General features: G+C 40.0%; 2 protein-coding genes across 2 annotated transcripts; both read left to right on the top strand.

Annotated features, from left to right (window-relative positions):
* Positions 1-4199: 4199 nt before the first annotated feature.
* On the top strand, positions 4200-13010 carry efna1b (ephrin-A1b). The gene is made up of 4 exons (XM_004077896.5): positions 4200-4491; positions 11135-11430; positions 11555-11743; positions 11860-13010. The coding sequence occupies exons 1-4, from the start codon at positions 4391-4393 to the stop codon at positions 11979-11981; spliced, it is 708 nt and encodes a 235-aa protein (XP_004077944.1). The 5' UTR covers positions 4200-4390; the 3' UTR covers positions 11982-13010.
* Positions 13011-15936: 2926 nt separating this feature from the next.
* slc50a1 (solute carrier family 50 member 1) lies at positions 15937-21705 on the top strand. Its single transcript, XM_004077897.4, has 6 exons — positions 15937-16184; positions 16356-16433; positions 16521-16644; positions 16723-16884; positions 20676-20795; positions 20874-21705. Exons 1-6 carry the CDS (start codon positions 16117-16119, stop codon positions 20979-20981), a joined length of 660 nt encoding a protein of 219 aa, XP_004077945.1. The 5' UTR covers positions 15937-16116; the 3' UTR covers positions 20982-21705.
* Positions 21706-23537: the final 1832 nt, after the last annotated feature.

Consider the following 23537-nt stretch of genomic DNA (forward strand, 5'->3'; position numbering starts at 1 on the left):
CATATGACGACATAAAGTCAGTGTAGACAAAAAGACGTAAAACGTGATCAGCAGGATGCTACCTCGCCTCTCCCCATGCCATGACTTTCCAGCATTAGGGATAAGTTTACTCCTACACGCATTTCAACCCTGATAAAAACAAGAGACCGGTTGTCACATGTTTTCTTTTTTTTCCAGCACACACTCATTAGAATGGCTGTCAATCAGTTTTTTCCACCAATCCCATTAGGCTTTTGTTTTGGTGTGGCTCACGCCCAAGTTTTCCATGACTTTATAGTAACACCCCTATGTCACTAAGTTGTTTGGACAGTTTCACTCCACCCTATTTTGATTGATTATCTCTGTTCTATTAAGCTGTCCTTTGTCATATTTTGTGTTTTTGTGTCAGAACAAACTTCACCAGATGCCATCAGATGCAGACAGAAGTCTGTAACCAAACCTTATTACTGCCTGAGGGAAAAAGAACTAGATCTGAAGGGAGGAAACAGGACAGCAAGGCAAAACAAAAGTAATAAACTTGAAGAAGCATTTTTTTATTGGTAGTCCACTGTAAAAAACATTCACTAGAGCTATCCAAATCTTCATTCTCTTTTTTTTATTGATCTCATCACTTCACCAAGACTGCCCTAAACAAGATTGTTATTTGTTGTAGCTGGCGGAAAAAGAAAATCCATCATTGCCAGGAACAGGTAAAACCAAAAGGCTCTTTCTCCTAATGAAACTAGCTTTCCAATTTCAGTATTTCCACATCAAGCTAAACAACTTGTGTGCGTGACATCTAGAAATATGGTCTTTGGAAATAAACCAACTTGGTTGATGTTTCTGGGGTTTTACAGTTTTTTCCCTGACTTCCTGTTATCTGCTTAAGGAACTGAATGCGTTTTTTTTTTAGGTGTTGCTTACTATTTAGTATTTTCTTACTGTGGCCGACACGGCTCACACTACATGCATAGGAAACAACGTAACGGCATAAACCGAAGCACAACAGAAGTGTCATACAACGGGAATGAGGAACAAACGTATTTACTTCAGTTTCAAGCTATTCAGCGCTTCTTAAGAAGTGCGTGATTTTTGTACTAGATAACATTATTTCTTACCAACATACTTTTTGTTAGACAAAAAGTGTTAGACGCATATGTACCTATGTTAAGAGCTGGCTAAATTTATATTTTTTGACAAATGTATATTAGTAAGAAATCACGTTATCTTGTACAAATATCATGTACCTCTGAAGAAGCGCTTAATAGCTTGAAACTCTTTTTTGCCCAATGTAGACTTGATCAAGGGTTTGTACCCTGAGGCTCTGGAACCACGTATGGGTCTTTTGTCCCTCCATTGGCTCTATGGCTTTAAAGAAAAATGCTAATGCTTTAAAAAACAATAACAGGGAGCATTTTTAATTTGAAAGGAACTTGTACGTGATGATGTATAAACTGAAATGGGAAAAAAAACAGAAAAGGCTAATTATGTGCAAACACATACCAAATGGAAATCAAATTATGACAAAGACTCTAACATTTCTATGTTAAATGACGTCTTAGACATGTTTAAACTAAAATAAAATAAAATTGTCATACATAAATGCTCAAAAATATAACACATTTCTACTCTAAATTGTCCCTAGGTGTGAACGTGAGAGTGTATGGGTGTGAGATTTGTGGCCCTGCAACAGACTGTCCTGTCCAGGATGTCCCCTGCCTTCCCCCGGCCAGGATAGGCTCCAGCCGCCCTGTGACCCCGAAAGGGACAGAACAGTTTTAAAAGATGAATGTATGAATGTTGTACTGTAATTCAAATAAAGCAAATATTTGAAAGCTAAATGTTATGACTAAAAGGCTTTACTACCTCAAAAAACAACATATAAGTATATATGTTTTATTTTTTTCTCCAAACGGTGAAGTGCGACTTTGTGGCTCTTATTGGGTTTTAGTCAGGAAGAAACCAGCCCAAACGGATCTTTTGTGTTAAAGGTTGCAGACCCCTAAACTAGATGGCCAGAGTCTCATTCCGGATGCCATCTTTGGTCACCAATAGCAACCAAGCTGTCAGTGATACCTATAGTGAAGAATAACAACTTTGTAAATGCAATTGATACACGTGTACGAACTGGAGATCCAAGCCATCTGACTATTTTCTGCAACAGCAGAGAGGAAATGTATTTGTAGGTCGTGAAATTCTAAATTGGCACTACCGCCTTGCTACACTGTTGGTTATGTGTTACATGAATACATCATGAGGAGATCCTAAGTATGAGCAGCAGAAGTCTGCTGGCAGCGAGAGACTCTCACAGTCACTGCGAGTGTTGTATCAGGGTGAAAACTTAGGTCTTGGAGGTCGTAAATCATACGTTTGTTTTGAAGCTGCTGAGGCTGTGTTTCCATTTTTTGCGTATTTCCACAGAATCAAGACATTATCAGATCCTTCATTTGTAAGCAAAAAACCTGAAGATGCATGTTGAAAAGCTATTGCTCAATAACTATTAACAGCAAAATGGAAATCACTGCTTTGCGTCATCAGGATTCTTTTTCTATTTCTTTTTTAAGTTGTTCCTTTTCCGAGCAATAGTAGCATGGAAAAGCACCCTGTGATTAACCCCCCATTGCCTACAGCTTCTACAGTCAACAGTGTCTGGGTAAGATTCGGAGTTTCAGAGCGTGTATGTACTTGCCCAACCAAGCCTTGGATCAGGCAGACTGTGCACACAAACACACACACACAAACACACACACATACGCACAGGCACCGGGTATCCCCTCCCTTCTCCCTAAAGCTTTGGAGCTCAGAGCCAGACCGCCTCGGCATGCATCCCTGCCTTGGGGTGCCCTCTCAAGCTGAGGCCACAGATCCACGACACTCCGTGGTCTGGACTTTATCCTTCCTATCTGCGTTTTTTTATGAAGATTTTGGTTCAGATAAAGAAGCAAAATGGAGACTGGAAGATTAGACTAACTGATGCGACGACAGTGATACCCACTATCTGATGGCATGCAGTCTGTTTGTCATTGTTCAACAACAACAACAACAACCTGCAAGAATACAATGTACAAACTTTCGCTGTAAGAATTCAGAGATGATCTCCAGGACATGAGCCGCTGTGCAGCAACACATTTGCAACTCAGTTTCTAAATACTCAACACAATAAAGTTGCCGATTACAAAGAGTTTCAGCACACCAGTGTTACAACAACACTGATGCATTGAAAGAAACCAAAAAACATGGTGAGTCACTGTGACACGCATCAAAACATAATTTCTACATTCAGTTTCAACACGCACGTTTGTACGGTGATGCTTTATGCTAAGTTTTATTGACTTGTTAACTAAACATCTAAACATTGCTGCTTTAAGACTGGTCAAAACTGTCAGATATGCCAGACTTGATCTTAATAAAGCAAGAAATAAGTGATCAACTCACAAACATAATACAAAATGTTCTTCAACCTAAATGTTTATTCATTTATTTTCAAAACTGTAATCAAAGAAAAATAATTGTTTTGGTTCTTATCCAACATATTTAACACATTTTTCTTACATAAGACTTTACTGAGACTTCAGACAAGACATAATATCAGGCACTCAAACGGAGGAGCTGTTAAAATGCATGAAACACAAGATTACAAGTGTTGACAGGGAAAATTATGATCTTCTTAATGTTAGGGTATAACTCAAACGGGGGACATTTTCTCTGCGATTACTTAACTGTTACATTCAGAACAATTTGTCCAAGTATTTTTAAATCATTTTTTGTAAATGTTTTTTACAATTTCTCTGCTTTTTTTGTGGTAACTTTTACATTTTTTTATGTAACATTAATGAATGATTGTATCAATGCGTTTATTTTGATTGATCTATAAATAAATAGTTACATCATATAAAACTCAATCCTTCACTTTATCACTAATCCTTTTACCCTTTTTATATATTTTATATTGTCATACACTTTGTAAGAACCAACTTAAAAAAGCCCCTGGTTCATCCTGTCCTGTTCCAGATTTTTTTCTCCCTGAAATGATTTTATTAGAACTCCAGAAGGACTTTCAGCGCGTGTTTGTAGAGTTTGCTTGCATGTCTGCGCGCGCGCGTTTGTCTTGTTTTGGCTGCTTGAGGGCGCCTGCCCCCAGCTGGGCGGGGTTTAAGATTTCCTTAGCTGCTATTGGTGGGAGCCCAAAAGGGGGCGGAGACACTTCGGGAAAAAACAGACAAGATGCGCTCCAGCGAGGCAGTCAGCAACTGAGATTTACGCAGAACCGCGTCTTAACTAAATAACAGATCTTTGTTGACTAGGAGAGGAAAAAACACAACAGCCTGACGTGATTTGTCAGTGCAGAAGTGATCTTTTGGTCGTCATCCCTCACAGTCCTTTGCTGCAGTCACCTTTGCAGGAAAAAGTTATGGATGTTGTGTGTCTGATCATGTGCTTGGCGCTGACCGCTGGTGCGTGGATCGCCTCCGCGGAGAGACACAGCGTATACTGGAACAGCTCCAACGCAAAGTAAGTGTGTGTGTTTTCACTAAATGTATCCTGCAGCTTTTTTTAAAAAATTTTTAATACCTTCTTTAGATCAGTAACTTTATGTAACTTTCTTTGCAACATTTTACGCATATCAGCTGTCGTCCTTTGCGCCAGTTTTCTCAATGCTTTCCTTCATATCACAGTGTGAAGGAAGTCCGATGCATTCAAAGCAGTAGATGATGTCTGACAGATGGACACACTGACCACTATATTTAACCGCAGCGCGCAGACACTTGCATTCTGTGATAGTAGAAAATAGACCGACAAGTATGAACTTGGCCCGCGGAGTCTGCGTGGTCTGCACCTGCGCGCGTGTCATGGAAAGCAGAATTACCCAATCGATTTGAATCACGAGAGTTAATTGCTTAATAGGGATTTTATCCACAACGTCAGTTCTCGGTATCTGTTGTTCACGGTCACGAGAGAGACGGCGTGAGTCATGGCGATGGAACTGGTGATTGGGTTTGAGGTCAGAAATGTAAATGATATCCGCACACTAAAGGGATCGATTCAGCTTGACATGTACTTGTTTTATTGAGCTTTTAGTGTGGAAACTGAAGGAGGATATGTGTTTGTTTCTTTGTTTTCTTTCTTAAAGGTCAATTAAGAAAAATAAGAGCAAAAACTATTATGGACGTTAATTGAATTAGTGGCTTTCTAGTTGCCCTTAACAAAGACAATATGCAGAGGATTAAAACAATAAGTCTGCAACTGGATAAAAAAGGCAAATTGTACTCATAATTGGATAAGAAGTCTAAAGGCAAATCCTTATGTTAGAGTGGTGTCACAGTCTGACCTCTCCTCTCACCTGAGACAGCTGGTGACCCCTGAGACAGTGGCTGCAATCTACCAAAACCAAAGGAATATGGAGCGACAGAAGATTTTCTCTAAATGGGACAAACAGATAAGAGAAGGATGGCAGATGGAAAGAATGGCATGGTCCAGTGTAAAGTGGCATCTCTAATCTCACCCTGAACTATTTCTGCTGGCAAATGGGAGTTGCATAACTAGATAAAAAAACATCATAGAATAACACTGATCCCTTCTGCTGTATGGCTAAACATAGACCCTGACACAGATAGACGGACAACTTTGATGCATAATCAACTTTTGACATCACATCCGCACACTGATGGAATTATAAAAAAAAGCTCTCAAATCAGCAAGAATTTAGCGCCCCCTAAATCCCCCTCCTCCTGCTGCTCTCTCGTCTTTTGGCCATCCTCTTTTCACTCTTGTTGAACAGCTGACCACCTGCCCAGAACTTCTATTTTATGATCAATCAGTCACCTGCTTAGTGCATCAGATAGATCCTTTAGGAATTGTTGACAGAAGAAGGCCATGGATAATTGATGCTAATTGATTTCTTAGTCTCTCTGTGAGCTGCAGTGATTTGTCTTGTAGTAGGGCAGTGACCAGATGGTAACAGTCTGCCCATTCATGTTTGGTGCTTTAGAAACACACTGCTATCCCTGGAGGTTGTGTCTTAAGTCTCCAGCAAGTTTTTGCTTTGTGTGACTTCGTCACCGGTGCCTATATATCCTGTACTTCTAGTCCTGTCCAGATTCTCCACAGCGATTGTTTGTGTGCTAAATCCCAAATTGAGTCTGGTCCAGTCTTGTTTTTTCACTGCGTGCCTGTGCTTGCGTCGGCTTCATTAGTGTGTGAGGAAGAGGTCGGACCAGTGCTGCCCTAAACTGGCTTTGAACAGACAGCCGTCTTATTTCTGTTGTGGACTGACAGCTCGTAACCGTGTTTATGTGTGTGTCTCCACGTCAGAGTAGAACAGGGAGTGGCCGACAGCCGTACGGAGACAAGATAAATGTGTGACTCACACTTACATGAACTGGGGGGTTAAAGCAACGACTAGGATGTTAATATTAGCCTCGGCCAGCATTCCACGTTACTGTTACTATAGTCAACACTGTCAGCTGTGCGTGCGTGTTGGAGTGAATGTTTTTTTCCCCCCTCTGTACCTGTCTGTTCCACTCATCTTTTTACTCCTACTCCTCTCTAACAGCTGGGACTCCTCCCAGGCTGTCCTCAGGCCCTCATACCTTAATCTTTTTATCTTATTAATTAAAGGAAGATCTCTTTCTTGGATGCTGCTAATATCCCATTCCTCCTTTTTTGTAATATGGGGTTGCCCTCATCTCTCTTCCAATTCCAGTTTGTAGGCAAACAGTCAGGATATTGCTGAAATTAAATAAATGGCAGCAGCTAAAGCAGTAGGGCCTGCTGTTACACGTCACCGTGACGATAGGTTTAGAGTGAAAGTAGTCGATTTCACCCTCATCTCCGTGCACTTAGTACATTCTGTCTCTTCTTGTGTTTCTTTTTACTTTTTATCCCCCGGCCCTCATCCCGTCTGGTTGTTAATCTCCCTGGAATGAGAACACACACACACACACTGACTAACAGATTACAGACAGTTTGTAATCTGACCACCTGACCCACAGACACAAAACCATCATCCCGCCGGCCTCGCTCTGCTCGCGCTTATGACTCTATGATCCTGTGATGTAACCACTGTTCTCTAATCTCCAATCGAATCCATCAGAACAATCAATTACGAGCTGCATCTCCATTTGTGCCGGCCGTTGGTCATCAGAGAGATTTGTCAGTACAGTAACTCCTGCTGACATAACGGCGCTCTCACCAATCATCCCTCATCCCGCTGTTTTCTCTCTGCTCTTCCTCTCGCCTCCTTATCAGTGGTCCAGACTTCCTGCCCCCTTTCTTTACTCCATTGACCTCACACTCTTTCTGACAGACCTTCCAGTGTTTTTGCCAGAGTACTTTTCCACCTAAAAGGACAGGACAGCCCTCAGCTGTGGCTTTACTAACATTAGTGAGGCCTGCTTTCACCCGTGAGTGTGGTCAAGCATGCCTGTGTGTGTGTTTGGGTCTACACTGCTCATTCATAGCATTGTAGGCATACCTCAGTATTGGTGTCCATTTAGGGCTCACTGTCGCCCCCATGAAGGTGGAACTGGGGACAGATGGAGCTCTGTTCTTACACTTGAAGGCTGTTTAGGATTAGTTTATTTAACACTTAAAAAATCTGCGTTTTTTGCAGATTCTTAAGTAAGCAAATTAACTCTTTGTGACCACCTCCCTAGCATATTAAACCAAGCTCCATACCATTTAGGCTTTTTCTATTCATCACAGAATGGAAGGGGGGGCTAAAGATGAGGTGGGAAGAGTGAAAGGCTTTCTGGCAGCAAAAACATGGGGGAAGGGGAAGTCGGGGCATGGGTGCAGGGCAGGAGAAGGGTGAAGGGCGGAGAAACAGATTTGTGTTGAGAAATTAGCCTGAATGAAGAGCTTTGGTTTATTATGTCAGGGTGTTAAGGCGGGACCCAATAGAAGATATGGCGGGGGGTGGGCTTGTTTTCTGAGCAATAATAGAGTGGTAGACAGAGGGAGGGGAGAGGGGACAGTGATGGATGATGGGAGAGGTTTTTGAGCAAACGAGAAAAGGAGAAAATTTGAATTGCAGAAATGATCATCCTGCTGCAAACGATGCTTGATTTTGGAAAACTGGTTGGGAATGTGAGGCAATAATTTGCATCGGTGCAAGGTGTCTGATGTGTTCTCTTCTGTTAGATTGAACTAGAAGTTGATGTAAAAGGACTTTTCATTGTGCATTAAATTGGGCCTAATAGAGCAGCTAAACCCACAGTGACAGCTCCTCAGCCACTGTGAATGGATGTGTGAATCTGTCTTACCACAGTTAATGAATCGGGTATTATGTGTACAGCTCATAGGGGAAGTGTGTGAAAGTGGGATAAGGCATTTGATCAGTGCGCCTTTGGAGCGCTGTCCAAACCACAGGGCCCCTGTTGTGACATTCCACAGTGTGCACAACCTGCACACCAAATGGAGGCGGAGGGTTCAACTTGCTGGTGTTTAAGTACCGTGGGCGTGTTCCTTGGATGTGTTGTGTTGCCTGAAACAAATGCTATCAATTGCAACATGAACTGACTTTTTGGGGTGGAAAAATAAAAACTAAAGATGGGGGGTGATGGGCAACTAAAGGGGGACAGGAAAGGGATGGCATGACAAAGACAAAAATAGGAGCAGTAAAAAAAAAAAGAAAGAAAGAAAGGGCAACAGCAAGACTTCAAAGTTTCACTAAAAAGAGAGCCAAGTGTTGGAAAAGTCACCTACTACAATAACCATCAGATCATATACCAGCATATACCCTCACAACACACACCCCTTGCCAGCTGACGCAAAAGCTAAAGTAGCTTAGGAGTGAGAAATGACCTGCAGAGCGGAACAAAGACAACAACCTTCCACCCTCACTGTTTACCCACACATCACTCACATGAAGCGCACACACCCACAAACACACAGGAGACTTCACTAGGCCCTGACAAACAGATGTGCTCATGAGCCTGGGGCACAAGACGCCCTGAATATGGGTCTTCAGAGAATCTCATGAGTGAGCATGCCGAGAGAGAGGAAAGTGTGTGGAAAATAGGGTTGCAGCGACTCACACAGCTGGCTCTCACAAAAGGTCTATCAGTTTTATGCGCCTCTTGCTATCATGAGAAATCCTGGCGAGGGGGGAGCGCCGTTGAGTGAAGACAGGCTGGCTGGACGCGTCGAGGTCGTCCAGGTTCCTTGATCTTTTGTCCACATAAAGATAACTCGATCTCATAAAACAGAATGCCTCCGTACAGACGCACACCCGAGACACAAACTGCACACAAGGTAGTGAAAACTCCACGGGGGTTTAGGTAGAGGGGTTGAAGGGGGCCTTGTAGCCTTCAGGCATTCTGTCTACCGGGAGGCAAAGGGTTTAATTACACCCCATTCAATCCTCCTCCCCCCCTTTTTTTTACAGAACACATTGGCCCCAGACCTCTAACAGCTTTTAATTAGACAGGCCAATGGAGAAGGGGAGGAGCAGGGGAAATGAGGAGGTGAGGAGAAGGATAAAAGGAGTTTTCTCAAAGTGCGAGTCATGAATGAAATTAGCAACAGAATCTGTCTGTTCGGTTGGCTTCTGACAAGCCTTAGTTTTCACGCAGAGGTCTGCCAGACCACTAACAAGGGCCCAGTGTGGGAAAAAGGTATGGCCCATAGTATTTAAACGGTTTCTCTGCTTCAGAGAGAACCACTTGAAACCTCAAAATGTCATGTCTATCCTGTTATTACTGCTTTGAATGGAAAAAAAAGGCAAAACAAGACGGGATTAGACATTATTTGGCCAATTAGGCTGCAGCAGACCCGTCTTTGTTCCTCTTTAATGAAACGCTTTCTTGGCAAAGGCAAACACAGACATAAACACACACCTGTACAAAAGTGCAGACATATACAAAAGGCTTTTTTTTCTCTAAGGTAAAGCAATGAATATAAATAATATTAGCACTGGAAAACAAGTGTGGGGCTCTGTTCTGCTAACAAAACATGTTTCGACAGGTATGTTGTCGCTAATTAATGCATTAGCGGCGAAGACACATACACAAGAGGAAGACAGAAGGGGCTGCAGGCCCTCTTTTTGGAGCCAGCTTGTCTGTAAGCTTGCCAGTGGGGGAGTGGGGGGGATCCTAACAGGAGCCACATCAACAGCACAAGAAGGGGTCAGAGCCACCACGTCTCAAGCTTTTGATGGTGCGAGAGCAGACATTGCAGCACACCGTGGCAGACACACAGAAGCTCGCGTCTTGTCACATTCAATCTCTGTAGTGCGCTAAACAAAACATCCACAAACAGCGCCTCAGCTCCAACACTGATTGAGTTTGCAGATTAAAACCTGTTGCCCCTGAGGATGTAACAAGAGTAATGCTCAAGTAAAAACTCTTTCCTCACCTCCTGCCTTTTGGCACAATGGCAGCGGACAAAAAAAATAAAAAAACAGCCCATCTCACGCACAACCTCGGCTTCATTGTGTTTACTTTAAAGGGTTTAGCCTTCAGATCTGTGATCCTGAAAAGTAAAACCAGTTTGTAATTTTTTTTACCCATATATTATGTTTCTCTTAGGTTCTAGTAAATGTGTCCCTAACCCAGTGCGTAGGTACTTATTAACAGTAAGTAAAAGCTTAACTCCAGGGAAAATTAAACACAGCTTGTTGGTGAAAGCCTTTTGACTCTCCCTCTCTGTTATTTATTAGATTCTAAAAAGCCAAAGAGATGAACAAAGAAGCGACAGTGCTTGAAAACTAAATAATGACTGAAGATGAGAAGAGAAAAAAGGAAGCCTTACAATCACTCCCTGCTGTGTCGTTAAAGAAATCTGTGAAAACAGGAGGGAAAGTCAGCACAGATGTCTTACTGCTTAAATTTACCTGGTTCTACCTTTATTTTGTCTATGGTTTTTCCTGAGCTGTCATTTATAGTCCTTTCATTGAAAAATTTGAGACTCCAGGTGTGCCTCCTATAATCTTAAACTTGATTGGGATCTTTATAGTAGTATCAGTGCACAAGCTTGCCAAACAAAGATTATCATGTGAAATCTTGACTGCCACCAAACTTGCTTTATCTCAATTTATTGTCAGATTGTTTTTCAGCAGAATATTGTGCTGTTTTGAGTTTCATTTCATTCGAATCAATGAAACCAACTTCTCTTTTTACTCAAAACCCTTTCCTTTCTCGTCTCACTTTTGCAGCTTCCTGTGGGACGACTACACAGTGGAGGTGCACATCAACGACTACCTGGACATCATCTGTCCTCACTACACCCACGGAGAGGTGCCGTCCCATCAGGCCGAGCGCTACGTCCTGTACATGGTGGAGAAGGAAGACTATGATGTGTGCAAACCTCACTCCTTCGATCAGCTCCGCTGGGAGTGCTCGCGGCCCTTTGCCCCACACGTTCCAGAGAAATTCTCCGAAAAATTCCAGCGCTTTACACCCTTCACCCTGGGAAAGGAGTTTAGACAGGGAGAGAGCTACTACTATATCTGTAAGTATCACTGATAGGAGTTTGGATATTTGTTTTTTTTATCAGATCAGCCTCTTACTATTTTGTTGTAGTTTTTTTTCTTCTTTATTAACTAATCTTTGCTATCTTTTTTTGTCTTTTCTAGCTAAGCCAATGCATCACCACGGCGCAGATTGCCTGAAGCTCAGAGTGGATGTAGTTGGACGCAAGGGCTTTTCAAAGACTTCCCTGGAAAAGTCCAAGGCAGACAAGACAGACAAAAGCTTAGATGAAGAAAATATAAAATTTTCTGCAGTTGGAGGGGTTCACAACCCTTCCAACCAACTCCCAGCAGGTGAGGGTTCTTTCACTAGTGCTGCATCTAATCCCAACTCAGCTGGGTGTGTTAACCATTCCAGAGCGATTACATTTCTTTTTTGTGCTGACCCTCTCTGTCTTTTCCCTCTTCAGATGATCCTGCTGCGATGGAGCCAAAAGTTCAGAGGAGCATTGGCAGCTCTGCAGCACAGCTCGTCTCCTTGTCGCTTTTCTTTACCATGATCCCAGTTTTATTTGCCCCAGTTCTACACTGAGGTGCACAAAGACTTTAAAAACAGACTTTTCCAATCCAATGCTGGTCATTGGAAACGATCACTCCGTTTTTTTTTTTTGTTTTTTTTATTGGAACTTTTTTATACAAGCATGGAAGGTGTGGTGTCAGTGTGTGTTTGACGTGTTTGTTCGAGTGAGTGTGGAGCGTGGATCACTCCAAAAGAAAAAAAGGACCCCAGAGACATTTTGCTACCCACTTTCCTTTGAGGATGGAAATTCTCAGTTCTAAACAGTGAAGATCAACATTTCTTTTCAGCCATTACTAACAAAGACTACAGGCAAAGCGATTTGGACTTAAGTTGAAACTAATGGAAGACTTTTGTCATCATGCCATGTTTTCCTGTGTTCTTATTGGTACAGCAGTGCTTTGTGTCTTAGCAAATGTTCCCTCATTTTGCTTCTTCTACATGTAGAGAAGTTATTGGTTTGTGTAATGTTTTTGGCAGTTGTCACAGTAGCATTAATATTGTAGGATCCTGGTCATGTTGTGTAGCACTCAGCTCCTGGTTATAACTCCTCAACTTTTTCAATTTAGAAAACATTGGTAATTTAAACTTTTGTTTTGAGAAATCAAGCTTTAATAAGACTAAGAAAGTGAAATTTTATATTTGTTTGTTTCTGTGTACATTAAAGAACTCAGATACTGAGATTGTTCAAATGTTTACATTTTGTTTCAGAATAAAAGCTAATTATACTTTCTGACAATTTTGCATCACTTGTTAGAGAACATTGTGAATAAATTTGCAACCAATAGGAGTTTCAGGAGCTGAGCTTCATCTGTACTGTTTTTTTCTCCTCATTTAAATGCAGTCTTGATTATGTCATGGTACACTGGCCCGATCATCAGAACCTCATTATAAACTGGGCTTCCCAGAATGCATTTGTTTTCTTTGCTTTGGTCCATTTGTTAAATGTTAATATGTAAATTTGTACATAAAAAAGTTATACGAAAGTGTTTTGAAATGTGAAAAATTTCTGATAAAATAAAAAAGAATATTAAAAAAAATAAACGGTCTGGTTTTTATCAGGTATGTTGACATTTTCTTTCACTGCAATGTTCTTTGGCTCTTGATATCCTACTGAAATCATGAAGGTTTTCGAGGATGACACAATTTATTGGCAAAGCCATTTGTTTCTCCGCCTGATGAAATCTCTCCAGCCAGCTCCAAGTTTCCACCCTTAGGTCTCTTCTTTTCCTCGTCTTTCATCCCTAGTGTGCAGCGTGACCTGGCTTAGGTTTCACAGTCTCAAAGCCAAACAGAAGAAGCAAGAGTTCACTTAAAAAGGAGAGTCCAGAGGGAGAGAGGGCCCCACTAGCAAACTGACAATTGGGTGTGAAGGTGTCACTCGAGCGTCCTTGCCTGCAGCCTTTCAACCCCCTTTCCCTCCATTTTTGCGCTTTCTTTTGCTCTCCTGTAAACCTTTTTGTGAGATAAAACCAAACGTCCTCAGACACAACTGTTCGCCGGAATGTGACGGTGCTCCGTGCACGTTCAGTGGCTGCAGACCTCAAATCTGACTGAAAACTGTCAAAAGTCACCGTGATGCGTAAAACCTATAGCGTATTCCTATAATCCCTTCACAAAACAAAAGCTGCTGGTTTTTCCATCGTGACGTCAAACCTAAATTGTATTACCAATGAAAACACACCCCATTCAGCTGTTTCTGATCAAAATTGAAAAAGAAAATGCCAGTTGATACATTTGTGTCAACTATAGAAAGATTCAAGAACCAAATTATGAAAAGGAAATGTGTATTAGTGATTAGCATTTCTCCATTTTTGAAGAAGCCATCAGCAAATTTATGAGTTCAAATCAAGTTTTATGCTTTTTAGGGGTATGAAATAACATCATCACTTGCTATAAGATTTACACTTTTTGTTCTTGCAATTCAAGAATTTGTTATAAGGCCAGTGCTGAGAAAAAATGCCAACTGTTACATTATATAGATATGAGATAATTACTAATATTTGAACGTGAAAGTAAAAAAAAAAATATCAGATTTAATGGCACAATGTGTCAACATTTTCAGGAATGTTAATTTATTTAGAAAAAGGAAAAATTAACGATTGAGGGAGAAAAATGTGATCTGAAATTACGTTAATCAAGAAATAGTTAAGAAGGGTAGTTTTTCCTCACCATTGGTAGATTATGGTCTAGAGCTTTAGCATGATAGCTTACTTACTATCAAATTTACTCAGTATTGAAAAGTCATTTAAAAATCTCAAATGTGCACACTTTATAAATCAATGAATGTAGAGTTGATAAGAAATAGTGGCATCTGTCAATTCCAAATCTTTAGAGGTATATTTCTTTACTTAAATTGAAGAGAAAAAAACAAGAATTTTTTTCTTCTACGAACTTTCTTAAAAACTCTACTTGTTTTGATGTCAACATTAGGTTGAAACTGGAACTGAACTGAAACTGAAAACTGGAAAGTTGGACTTTTCAAAAAACTCTGGTTAAAGTTTGATTTTAATACTGCAGTGCAGTCAGTTGCCATAAAGGTTTTTCATCACAGTTTAACATGTATTACAGTTTGTTTGCTCAGATGTCCCCCTTCAAATCTGATTGATTCACTGATGTGCAGACAAATGTGCTGCATGCCAGTTTGAACCTGTAAGCTTTCATAAGCTATTTGTGTTCAGTCGCTAAACTTTTCCTCAGGGAATTTTACCACTTTGTAGGTTTTACAAGAACAAAAACAGTCAAACAAAATTAAATTAAATGGATAATGTCAGATGTTCATGTAAATGCACAGTCTCAAGTTTCTGAATTCATATTCCTTCGCAATTATTCCATTTTGTCCCCACAGCTTGTCATTTTCCAGAGTTTTTTATTGATCAGCAGAGTAAAAACATGTTTACTCATTCAACTGGCAATGTAATGACTCCTGTTGAGCCTTTTATTCAATACAATTTTACCTCCAAAAACACTGAACTCAGAAATATTATTTGGTACGACAACATGACAGCAATTTTCAAACAAACTCAATGGAATATGACTGCTCTCATGAACATAAAAGATAGTTATTTTTTCCATTTCTTCTTCTTAGTTTGGTTTAGTTGTTACAAACATTGTGACAGTTTAGATTGACTGATTGTACAACTTTTCCTTTTATATCATAATGGTAAATCAAGGGTTGAATTTGTAAAAGCTTCATGAAAAAATACCTGAGAAAACGACAGATTTCTTCTAGAAGCGCCTGAGTAAAGATAGAAGCAATAAAGACGCGATTTAAATTTTGAATTAATAATAAATCAATTAAAGCCTTTTTTCTTCAGGGACCCAGCATCCATGATGCCCAAAAGAAAATAATAATTAATGTTCGTTTATTTGATCAGATCAATTAAATTTCTTTTTGTCGACCCTAATAGGTTTGCTAATGGTTTGTTTCAGATAATTACCCCTCCTCAAATTGCATGTACGGACACATAGAAAATTAAGACAAAAGTAAGATTTATAATTTGGTTCATAAATAAACTCCATACACATCTGTCTTGAAAACTCATTGTTGTTATAACACACACTGATTTTTGTACACGGATAAATAATCTAAATTGTATATTTTTGCTGTATTTTATACACAAAAAAATAATAAAATGACTGTAAAATAAGGCAGCTAAATTCAGAACAAATAGAGAGTGATAGGATCCTCTGCATTTCTCATAAGTTTATAAGTTATTTTTACATGTAATTGATGTATTCACAAATTTCTTTATATGCTCCTTTGTTATTATTATTGAAACAAAAATGATACATATTTCCTAGTGAAATACTAAACAGCGATATTTCAATTAGTAAAAACTCGTTTTTTTATTCTGAAACAGCTGTAAAACAGGAATTATTGCTGGAAAAGGATACGCCTTCCGTCCGTCAGCTTGGAAATCGCAACGTAATGACGCAATGTGTGACGTTTCGGAATTCTCCTGCCTTCCAGTTCGATAGCCAATCATATTGTAGTAACACTGCTTGCAAATACGGAAATACATGGACCGCGTCTTCTTAGTTATTTTTTTAGGGTTGGCGTGTTTTGGTTTAAAAAGCAGTGGTTAGAAATTAGCTTTTTAGTAGAATTTAAAAGGGACTCGTGCAATAGACTGTTTTTTTCCACTCTATGGATTTTCTGCTGTTTCTATCATGGGCATGCATCGTGTTTACAGTCGGGATGTTCTCGACAGGACTGTAAGTTTTCCTCATTAGTCGTAGTAGTACAGCATAGTTTTACTGAATGTATCGGTTTTCGTTTGTTAAAAAAATATTAAGATGAAATGAAGAGATGGGTTCTACGTGTTTTAACTAGTGGTCGCGCGTGCTTGTTGTGTGCGTGATGTTTTTGCCTAATTTTGCTTCTAGATCCGACCTAAGAAAGATGCGCGAATCCAAAAGTGCAGAAAACATACAGTTTCTTCCTTTCCTCACTACGTGTCTGAAGTAACATTTTACTTTTCCTTATATCTTATTCATTCACTGCAAGCTGCAGTCAATTTGCGGCATCTAATTCTCTACTTGTTTCCATAGTAACCTGGGTTGGTTATTTTACGGGATCCTGAAGAAAGATCACACAATTGTTTTTGTCAACACCATTGGAGCTTTACTTCAAATCCTCTACATAGTCATGTACTTCTATTACACTAAAATGAAGGTAAGTGATGTAAAATAATAAGGTCTATCACCAGAAAGTGTCCGACTTTCTCAACTTCTCTGATTGTTTTTGCTCCAGAGGCAGGTGACTCTCCAGACCCTGGCAGCAGGAGTCACACTGATCACCGGCTGGCTGTACTTCACCACCTTTCTAACTGAAGGAGAGGCCCGGCTGAACCAGCTGGGTCTCACCTGCAGCGTGGTCACCGTCAGCATGTACCTGTCCCCGCTCTTCGATCTGGTAAGCCACGTTACAAACACACCTAAGACACGGTGGGCTGTACAGCAAGTCTTTAGGTCCAAAGGAATATTGAGATGGCAAAAAAATATTAAAGGAACAGGAAAAGTCACAGTGATCCTAAAAGAAAATTGGAATTTTATAAAAAAAAAATAAGAAGTCCCATGAGGTTATTTTAACCTAAACTCAAAGGTCTTGGTTTTCTCAACAAAGTGCATATAAAAAGTTTATATAACTCTGTTATAATGCCACATTTTGTAATGTAAAAAAATAGACCATTAGTTCATAACTATTTATCTTTAATGGAACCTATACACTTTTTACAAATAATTTAAGACCTGAAATTTTCTAGACGATTGGAGTATAAATAGGATAAAAATAATAATGGCATGGATTTATCTGCGTTTTTCAGACGCTCAAAGTGCTTCCAATGAGTTCATTATTCATTCACTCCTCATTCATTCTGTGGTGATGGTAAACTACTTACCCTGGGACAGACCGACAGAGGCGTGGCTGTCAGTACGCACCTACAGCCGCTCTGACCGGGACATTCATGTGCATTCACACACCAGTGGAGCAACACTGGAGGCAGGGAGGGTGAGGTCCCTGGGGGGAACGGGGATCAGACCGCCGACCCCTTCAATCATTGACCGACCTGCTCAGCTGCCTGAACCACTGCCGCCCAGAAACTTTTTATTCAAATGAAAAAAACCCTCACACCCTCAAACTTGTTGTTCACCTTTCAGCTTAATGCATCAGGGGTCACCACTGGAAGCAGCGTTCACTGATTTGCACAAGTGGTTTGGCAGAAGGTTTTTACGCTGGAGGCCCTTCCTGACACAACCCTGTATTTTCAAGGCACAGGGAGACCCAGATAGGGTCTTGCCTAAAGACCCACACCAGATTTTAGGCCTTGGAAGCGAAGCCAGGGCGTGGCAGTCCTACAGCTAGCCCGCTGAGCTATCCAGCCGTACACCCTTAAAGTAACAATTTGTTTTTATTACTATTACTTTATTATTAATACTTTGATTTTATTATACTAATCTTTTTTGCAATAAAGCCCCAAGTCTATCAGTTGGTGAAAAGTCATCCCTTTGTGCAGCGATTTTCCCCCCACACAGATTTTCAGTTTTGGTCTCCAAAACCCTGGATCTTTTGTGCTGAATTTAGTTTATGCTTGGGGTCATTATCTTGCTGAAAGATAAAGTTCTTCTTCATCTAGCAGAAACCTGAAGTTTCTGTGACAACACAGACTGGTTTTAAGAATGTTTCAGAATTCCTTGATGCTCACACTACCGTGCTTCACTGTGGGTCTGGGGTTCATGTTGGCGAACTGTGTTCTTGCTTTTGAATGGCAGATAATGCTCTTGGGCATTTTGCGAAAATGAGATGGGCTAGAATCTCTCTTTGTAGGAAAAGGCTTTTGTCTTGCAACCTTAAACAACGGTCTACAGAGGGGCAAGCGTTGTCACATGTCCTACATAACAGTTACTTGCAAGAAATTCCTGTAGGCCCTTTAATCTTGCTTTAGGCCTTATTGAAGCTTCTTTGATCAGTTTTTTATTTTGGTGGGTAATCCAGTTGGTAGTAATGTGGCCGTTGTGTCCTAATTTCTCCATTTGGTGACTTGTCTTTACCATGTTCCAGAATAATGCCTTGTGTTGTTTGTCTACTTCTCCTGACGAGGCCACGGAAATGATGCCAGGCGATTACTGACTCCAGCTAAAGAAGGTTTAAACATTATTCCCACATTTTTAATTAATTTAACACTCAAAGTTCAAGAGGATCTGTAGACTTAAGCACTCACTTTATTTTAACTTTATTTTTACTTTTAAGCCTCCACTTCAAATGTCAAAGTTGATTTTTCACTGTAGTTAAAGCTCTAAACAGATTTATGATGATATTTAGCCATCACAAAAACCCAAACTATATCACAAAGATAAGTGGATTCTTACAACCACATCAATTAACATAAAAGAAAAGGGAAAAGATAATGCATCATCTTGGTGACATTGTGACCTAGACACCCGAGAATGGCTAAGATGATTAAATATATTCTGTTCAGGCTGCACAGTTAAGCACAGGCATGTGGAAACTTTTACCTTAGACAAAGCATTGGAAGTACATCAAGGAAATAGAGTCAAATTATTACAATTGAATTTCATTCCGAAGGGAACCGATTACTTTTAGCCTTTTTTTTAAGGAAAACTGTTTTTATAATACATAAAATCTGATTATTTGCCATTTAATTGCAGCCTTTAAAAAAAACAATAAAGGTTTCCTATTTGTACATATTTGTAGGTCACCAGGTTGCAGTTCATTGTATAAATACTTATGCATAAGATAACATAATTAAGTGGAGATTTTTCAGTAAAGGGGATTGTGAAAGCATCTGAACTACTCTGTTAGCATTGATGCAGAATTAGCAGCTTTACTGTTCGGGTCATTGTGTTTTTTTTTACGCATGTGTGCACTCTCGACTGTCCTGTACCCCTCCCTTTGCATTGTTGAAGTCCACGTTCTGCTCCGAGACCCCTGCAGTGATGTGCACGCGTGGACAAGCAACCTCAGAATTATCTCTTCATGTGGGCTCCTTCCTTTTTGTGTTCAAAGACAAGCTTTGAACCTAACACATATTTATTTTAAAAAAAAAAGGTTGCACATTCTCTGTAACACCCAGTGTTGAATTTGCACAAAAAATAGTTTATTTCTTTAAACATTGGGACAAAATAAACCTAATTCTACATTTAAGTCAACTAATTTAATGAAACTGTTGAAACTATAAAATGTGAGAATATCCTCAAAAACGTTTGCAGGCACATTTCACAGAGGACTCACTGTTAACAGTGGCAAATACACATTTTTACTCTCTAATCCATTCAGCTCCTTCTGTCACCGGTGGATGCATGTGCACCAGCAAATGAATCCATCTGTTTTTTCTCCTTCCTTTAGCTGCTGCATGTCTCTTTTCTGATTCCTTTCCTTGGTTTTTCCTGTTTGTCTCCTTCCCTTCATCTGACTCACAGACCTGAACGACACCCGCTCAGCTTCCTGCCTTTCTTTCCCTCATTTGTCTTCCTGTTATGTGAGTCTCTGTGCTTCTTTTCTTTGGTTATATTGTGTTGTTGTTTTTTTTCCCTCACACGTATTAGCATAATACAATAGAGGGAATCTAAATATTCCTTTTAAACTCAATTTAAAAGATAAAAAAGAATGGTATAGTTTTTATTTTTATGACCTGATTTACCAGACCTCTAATAAAAAGTACCAAATTTCCTGCACACACACACATGCACACACAGACTGCAGTGCTGTTTGTTTTGGATTTTCAGGTGATCAACTTGGAGCGATTGAGCAACAGAGAACAGGAACAAACAGCAGTATTCAGATGGGGTTTAGCCTGCATGCTCCTTGAACAAATGGAAGTGTACAGCCCTGGAAGATGGCGTGACCTCTATTGTGTGCAGTGTGTGTGGTTTTCTGTGACACAAGGTTAACGGGGGATACCCGGGTCACTGTAGCGCATTGATTACTGTGGCTGATCAGCTCCAAATATGGAGACCGATAATGTCCTGTAAAGAGGGGCTAGAGAATTGATGAAGCCTTGAACTACATAGACTTTTTTAAGCTGAAATGCCGCCCGATAATGTCGGTGAAGGTTCTTATTTATCCAGGTGTTGTCTTGAAGTTGAGTCTTGGCATCTGGACTTAAGATCTTCTTCCTTGTCCTCCAACCCTTCGTCCTCCTATTCATCAAAGATGATTCAAGTGGGGTTCCTTCTGTTCTCTTTCAGGTGGAGATCGTCCGCAGTAGAAACGTCCAGTGCTTGTCTTTTCCTCTGACTGTAGCCACCTTCTTCACCTCAACCTCCTGGGTCCTCTATGGCCTCCAGTTGAATGACTATTACATTATGGTAAAAGACTGTGGTTTAAGATTAGACGAAAAAACCTTACTGGTTATCTTTTGTACTTATTGTTTTGTCTCTTCTAAGGTTCCAAATACACCAGGGATCTTCACCAGTCTGATCCGATTTTATTTGTTTTGGAAGTTTGCACCCATCACTCAAAGCTCACCGACCTACAAGGCCTTGCAGATGTGAGGACACAAACTCAGAGGTTTCCTGTCTGTTGACTCCATGGACAGCATGGCAGCAACGTCGCAGTACTAAAGGAGTAGCTACAGACTGAAAATGAATTCAGGATAATTGTCTTGAATGGGATTTTTTTGCAGTTGTGTGTTAATTGTGTGACCTTTGCTTTGTTTTTGTGTCTCCCCTAAGTGCCTTATGTTAGATCATATCTGCCATTGAAGGTCAGTGGCGTTAATAGATGGGTGGATTGACACGAACCGTCAGCTCCATTCCATTATTTGCCAAAGATGGTGTAGAGTAGAGTTTCTGACAGCTATTTTGATGCTATTATTTATGTTACTCAAGGAAGAAGCCCATTGGAGTATACTGTTTCATATTTGTTTGTTCAAGATGGAAAAGGAATATTTTAAATCAGACTTGGTACCAGTGCCTTTGTGTAATCGTGTATTCAGAACATAATGTCATACGACTGGCATTTGTTTACTTATATTTTTGTCTGAACATTTTTAGAGACAAAGTGCTTGTTGAGCTTTTGTTCAAAAGCAAGTATTGTTTACCTATTTGTCTATCTAGTTTTGTATAATGTATATATAAGACCTTAGTAAAGTTCAGGATTAAACCAACACAAAGTGTTCTTTTGTCAGGAAGTGTAAATGACTGGTTTTCTGGGTGTCTCCTCACGATGTGAAAACAAAATTACAAAATAAACATATCTGACTCACCAACTTCTAAAGCCTAAAGTCTCCAATGACTGTAGAAAATATTTCTTAGCTGCTCGTTTGTGGCATTGTGTACACAGAGAGAGCCGAACTCGACCTATTGGAGTAGGAAGGTATTGTTTTGACGGCAGTAATGAGCTTGCATGCAGGTGTGTGTGTGTGTGCGTGTGTAGTGGTGGTGGTGTTGGGGGGGTTAGGGGGGTAGATGAGAGACAAAAGCCTGTTTGATGGTGCAGCAGTCCAAGTGCGCTTGTTTGTGCGAGTGTGTTGATACAGAGTGGGCAGTGGTGGGAAAGACCACAGCAGAGGTTCTCATACGCTGTGTGTGCGAGTGAATGTGCGTGTTGGTTCAAAGAGCCTGGCCCTGACGGAGAACACAGATAACACCATGTTTTTGGACACCAAGTCAGTGTTTTGAAGAATCTGAGAAGAGTAGGAAATCTCACTTACAGTTGAATGAAATAGGGATGAGGGTATTTGTGTGTGTATGGTGGTGGTGTGGGTTACATGCAGTTGAAGCATTTTGATTGTTTACATTCACAAACAATATTGATAGAAATACCCATCATTTGAGAAACTTCAGGTATATCTTTACTTATTTAGTTGAATATGAGGTATTGGATAAAAACATGACAACATGTCAACTGTCGTGTTTAGGGCATTAGTCAAATTTAACACATTTAACCAATTATTCTCAGTTCAATTTCCACAATTGTATCAGAAAAACAGGATTCACACTGAATGTTTGTAAGCACACAAACAGAGCTGAAATGTGTTGTTTTGTTTCCCATTGAAGGTTGCGTTCAAGGTTTTTTTTTTTAAGTTTATGGTGATAAACAGGCCCTTTCCAAATAAATTAGAATATCCTGGAAAAGTGTCTTTATTGCCATACTTTCATTTTTTAATAACTTTTATAGAAGTAGATTCTGGTCCCACAGTTTAATTGATTTCAAGTATTTATTTTATTTATTTTTACATTAATCGGCTCATAAAACCCATGAAAATAGAATTTAAAAAATATATATATTTTGGGTAAGTCTGCCGAAACTTTGCAGAATATGAATGTGTTAAACTGAGTTTCATTAACTAATCATCTATTAAACCCTTCATAATCTGGGTAAACCACAAATTTTGATAGTTAAGGAGGCTGACTGTTGGTTGTCCATGCAGATCAATGCAAAGTCTAAAGGAAGGACAAAATGTTGCAGGACAAGATGCACTCGAATAAGAGACGACCGTGGGCTTTAATGGATTATCAATGGACAAGATGCAAGAACCTGGCAGACGTGCACAAAGAGCAAAGAGTGGAACGAGGTGGAGGGACAGCTTCATAAACCACTACATACCGACACATTTGGGAGATGACATACAACTGTCGGGTTTGTCAGGTCAAGCCACTTCTGACCTTGGACCAACGGAAGATAGTCTCAGCTGGGCCAAGAAGAAGGACTGAACTGTAGACCAGTGGTCCAAGGTCCTGTTTTATTAGGAAAGTGTGCCTTTCATTTGGGAATCAAGTTGGAGGGTTCGGAGTTGGACATATCATTTTGAAAATACTTTATTTTGATTGATTTGTTGAAATAATTATCTGTTTTTTTAATTAAATTATGGAAACAAATACACTTTTTCATGATATGCTAATTTTTGGAAAGGGTCTGTATATGTTGGTTGGAGGGAGAGATCTAAAAGCGCCTCTAGTTTTTCTTTTTTCCCTTTCACACTTTGGTATGGTTTAGTTTAAAAAGCTGCTTGCTGGATTTTAGGAACAGAACATGTTCTGCTCTGCAAACCTGTCAAAATAGCACACATTCCTCATGGAGGACCGAAAGGATGGAGTGACACAAGC

This window comes from Oryzias latipes, chromosome 16 (genome assembly GCF_053564925.1).
Source record: "Oryzias latipes strain Hd-rR chromosome 16, Olatipes_Hd-rR_3.1".
NCBI classification, from domain to species: domain Eukaryota; kingdom Metazoa; phylum Chordata; class Actinopteri; order Beloniformes; family Adrianichthyidae; genus Oryzias; species Oryzias latipes.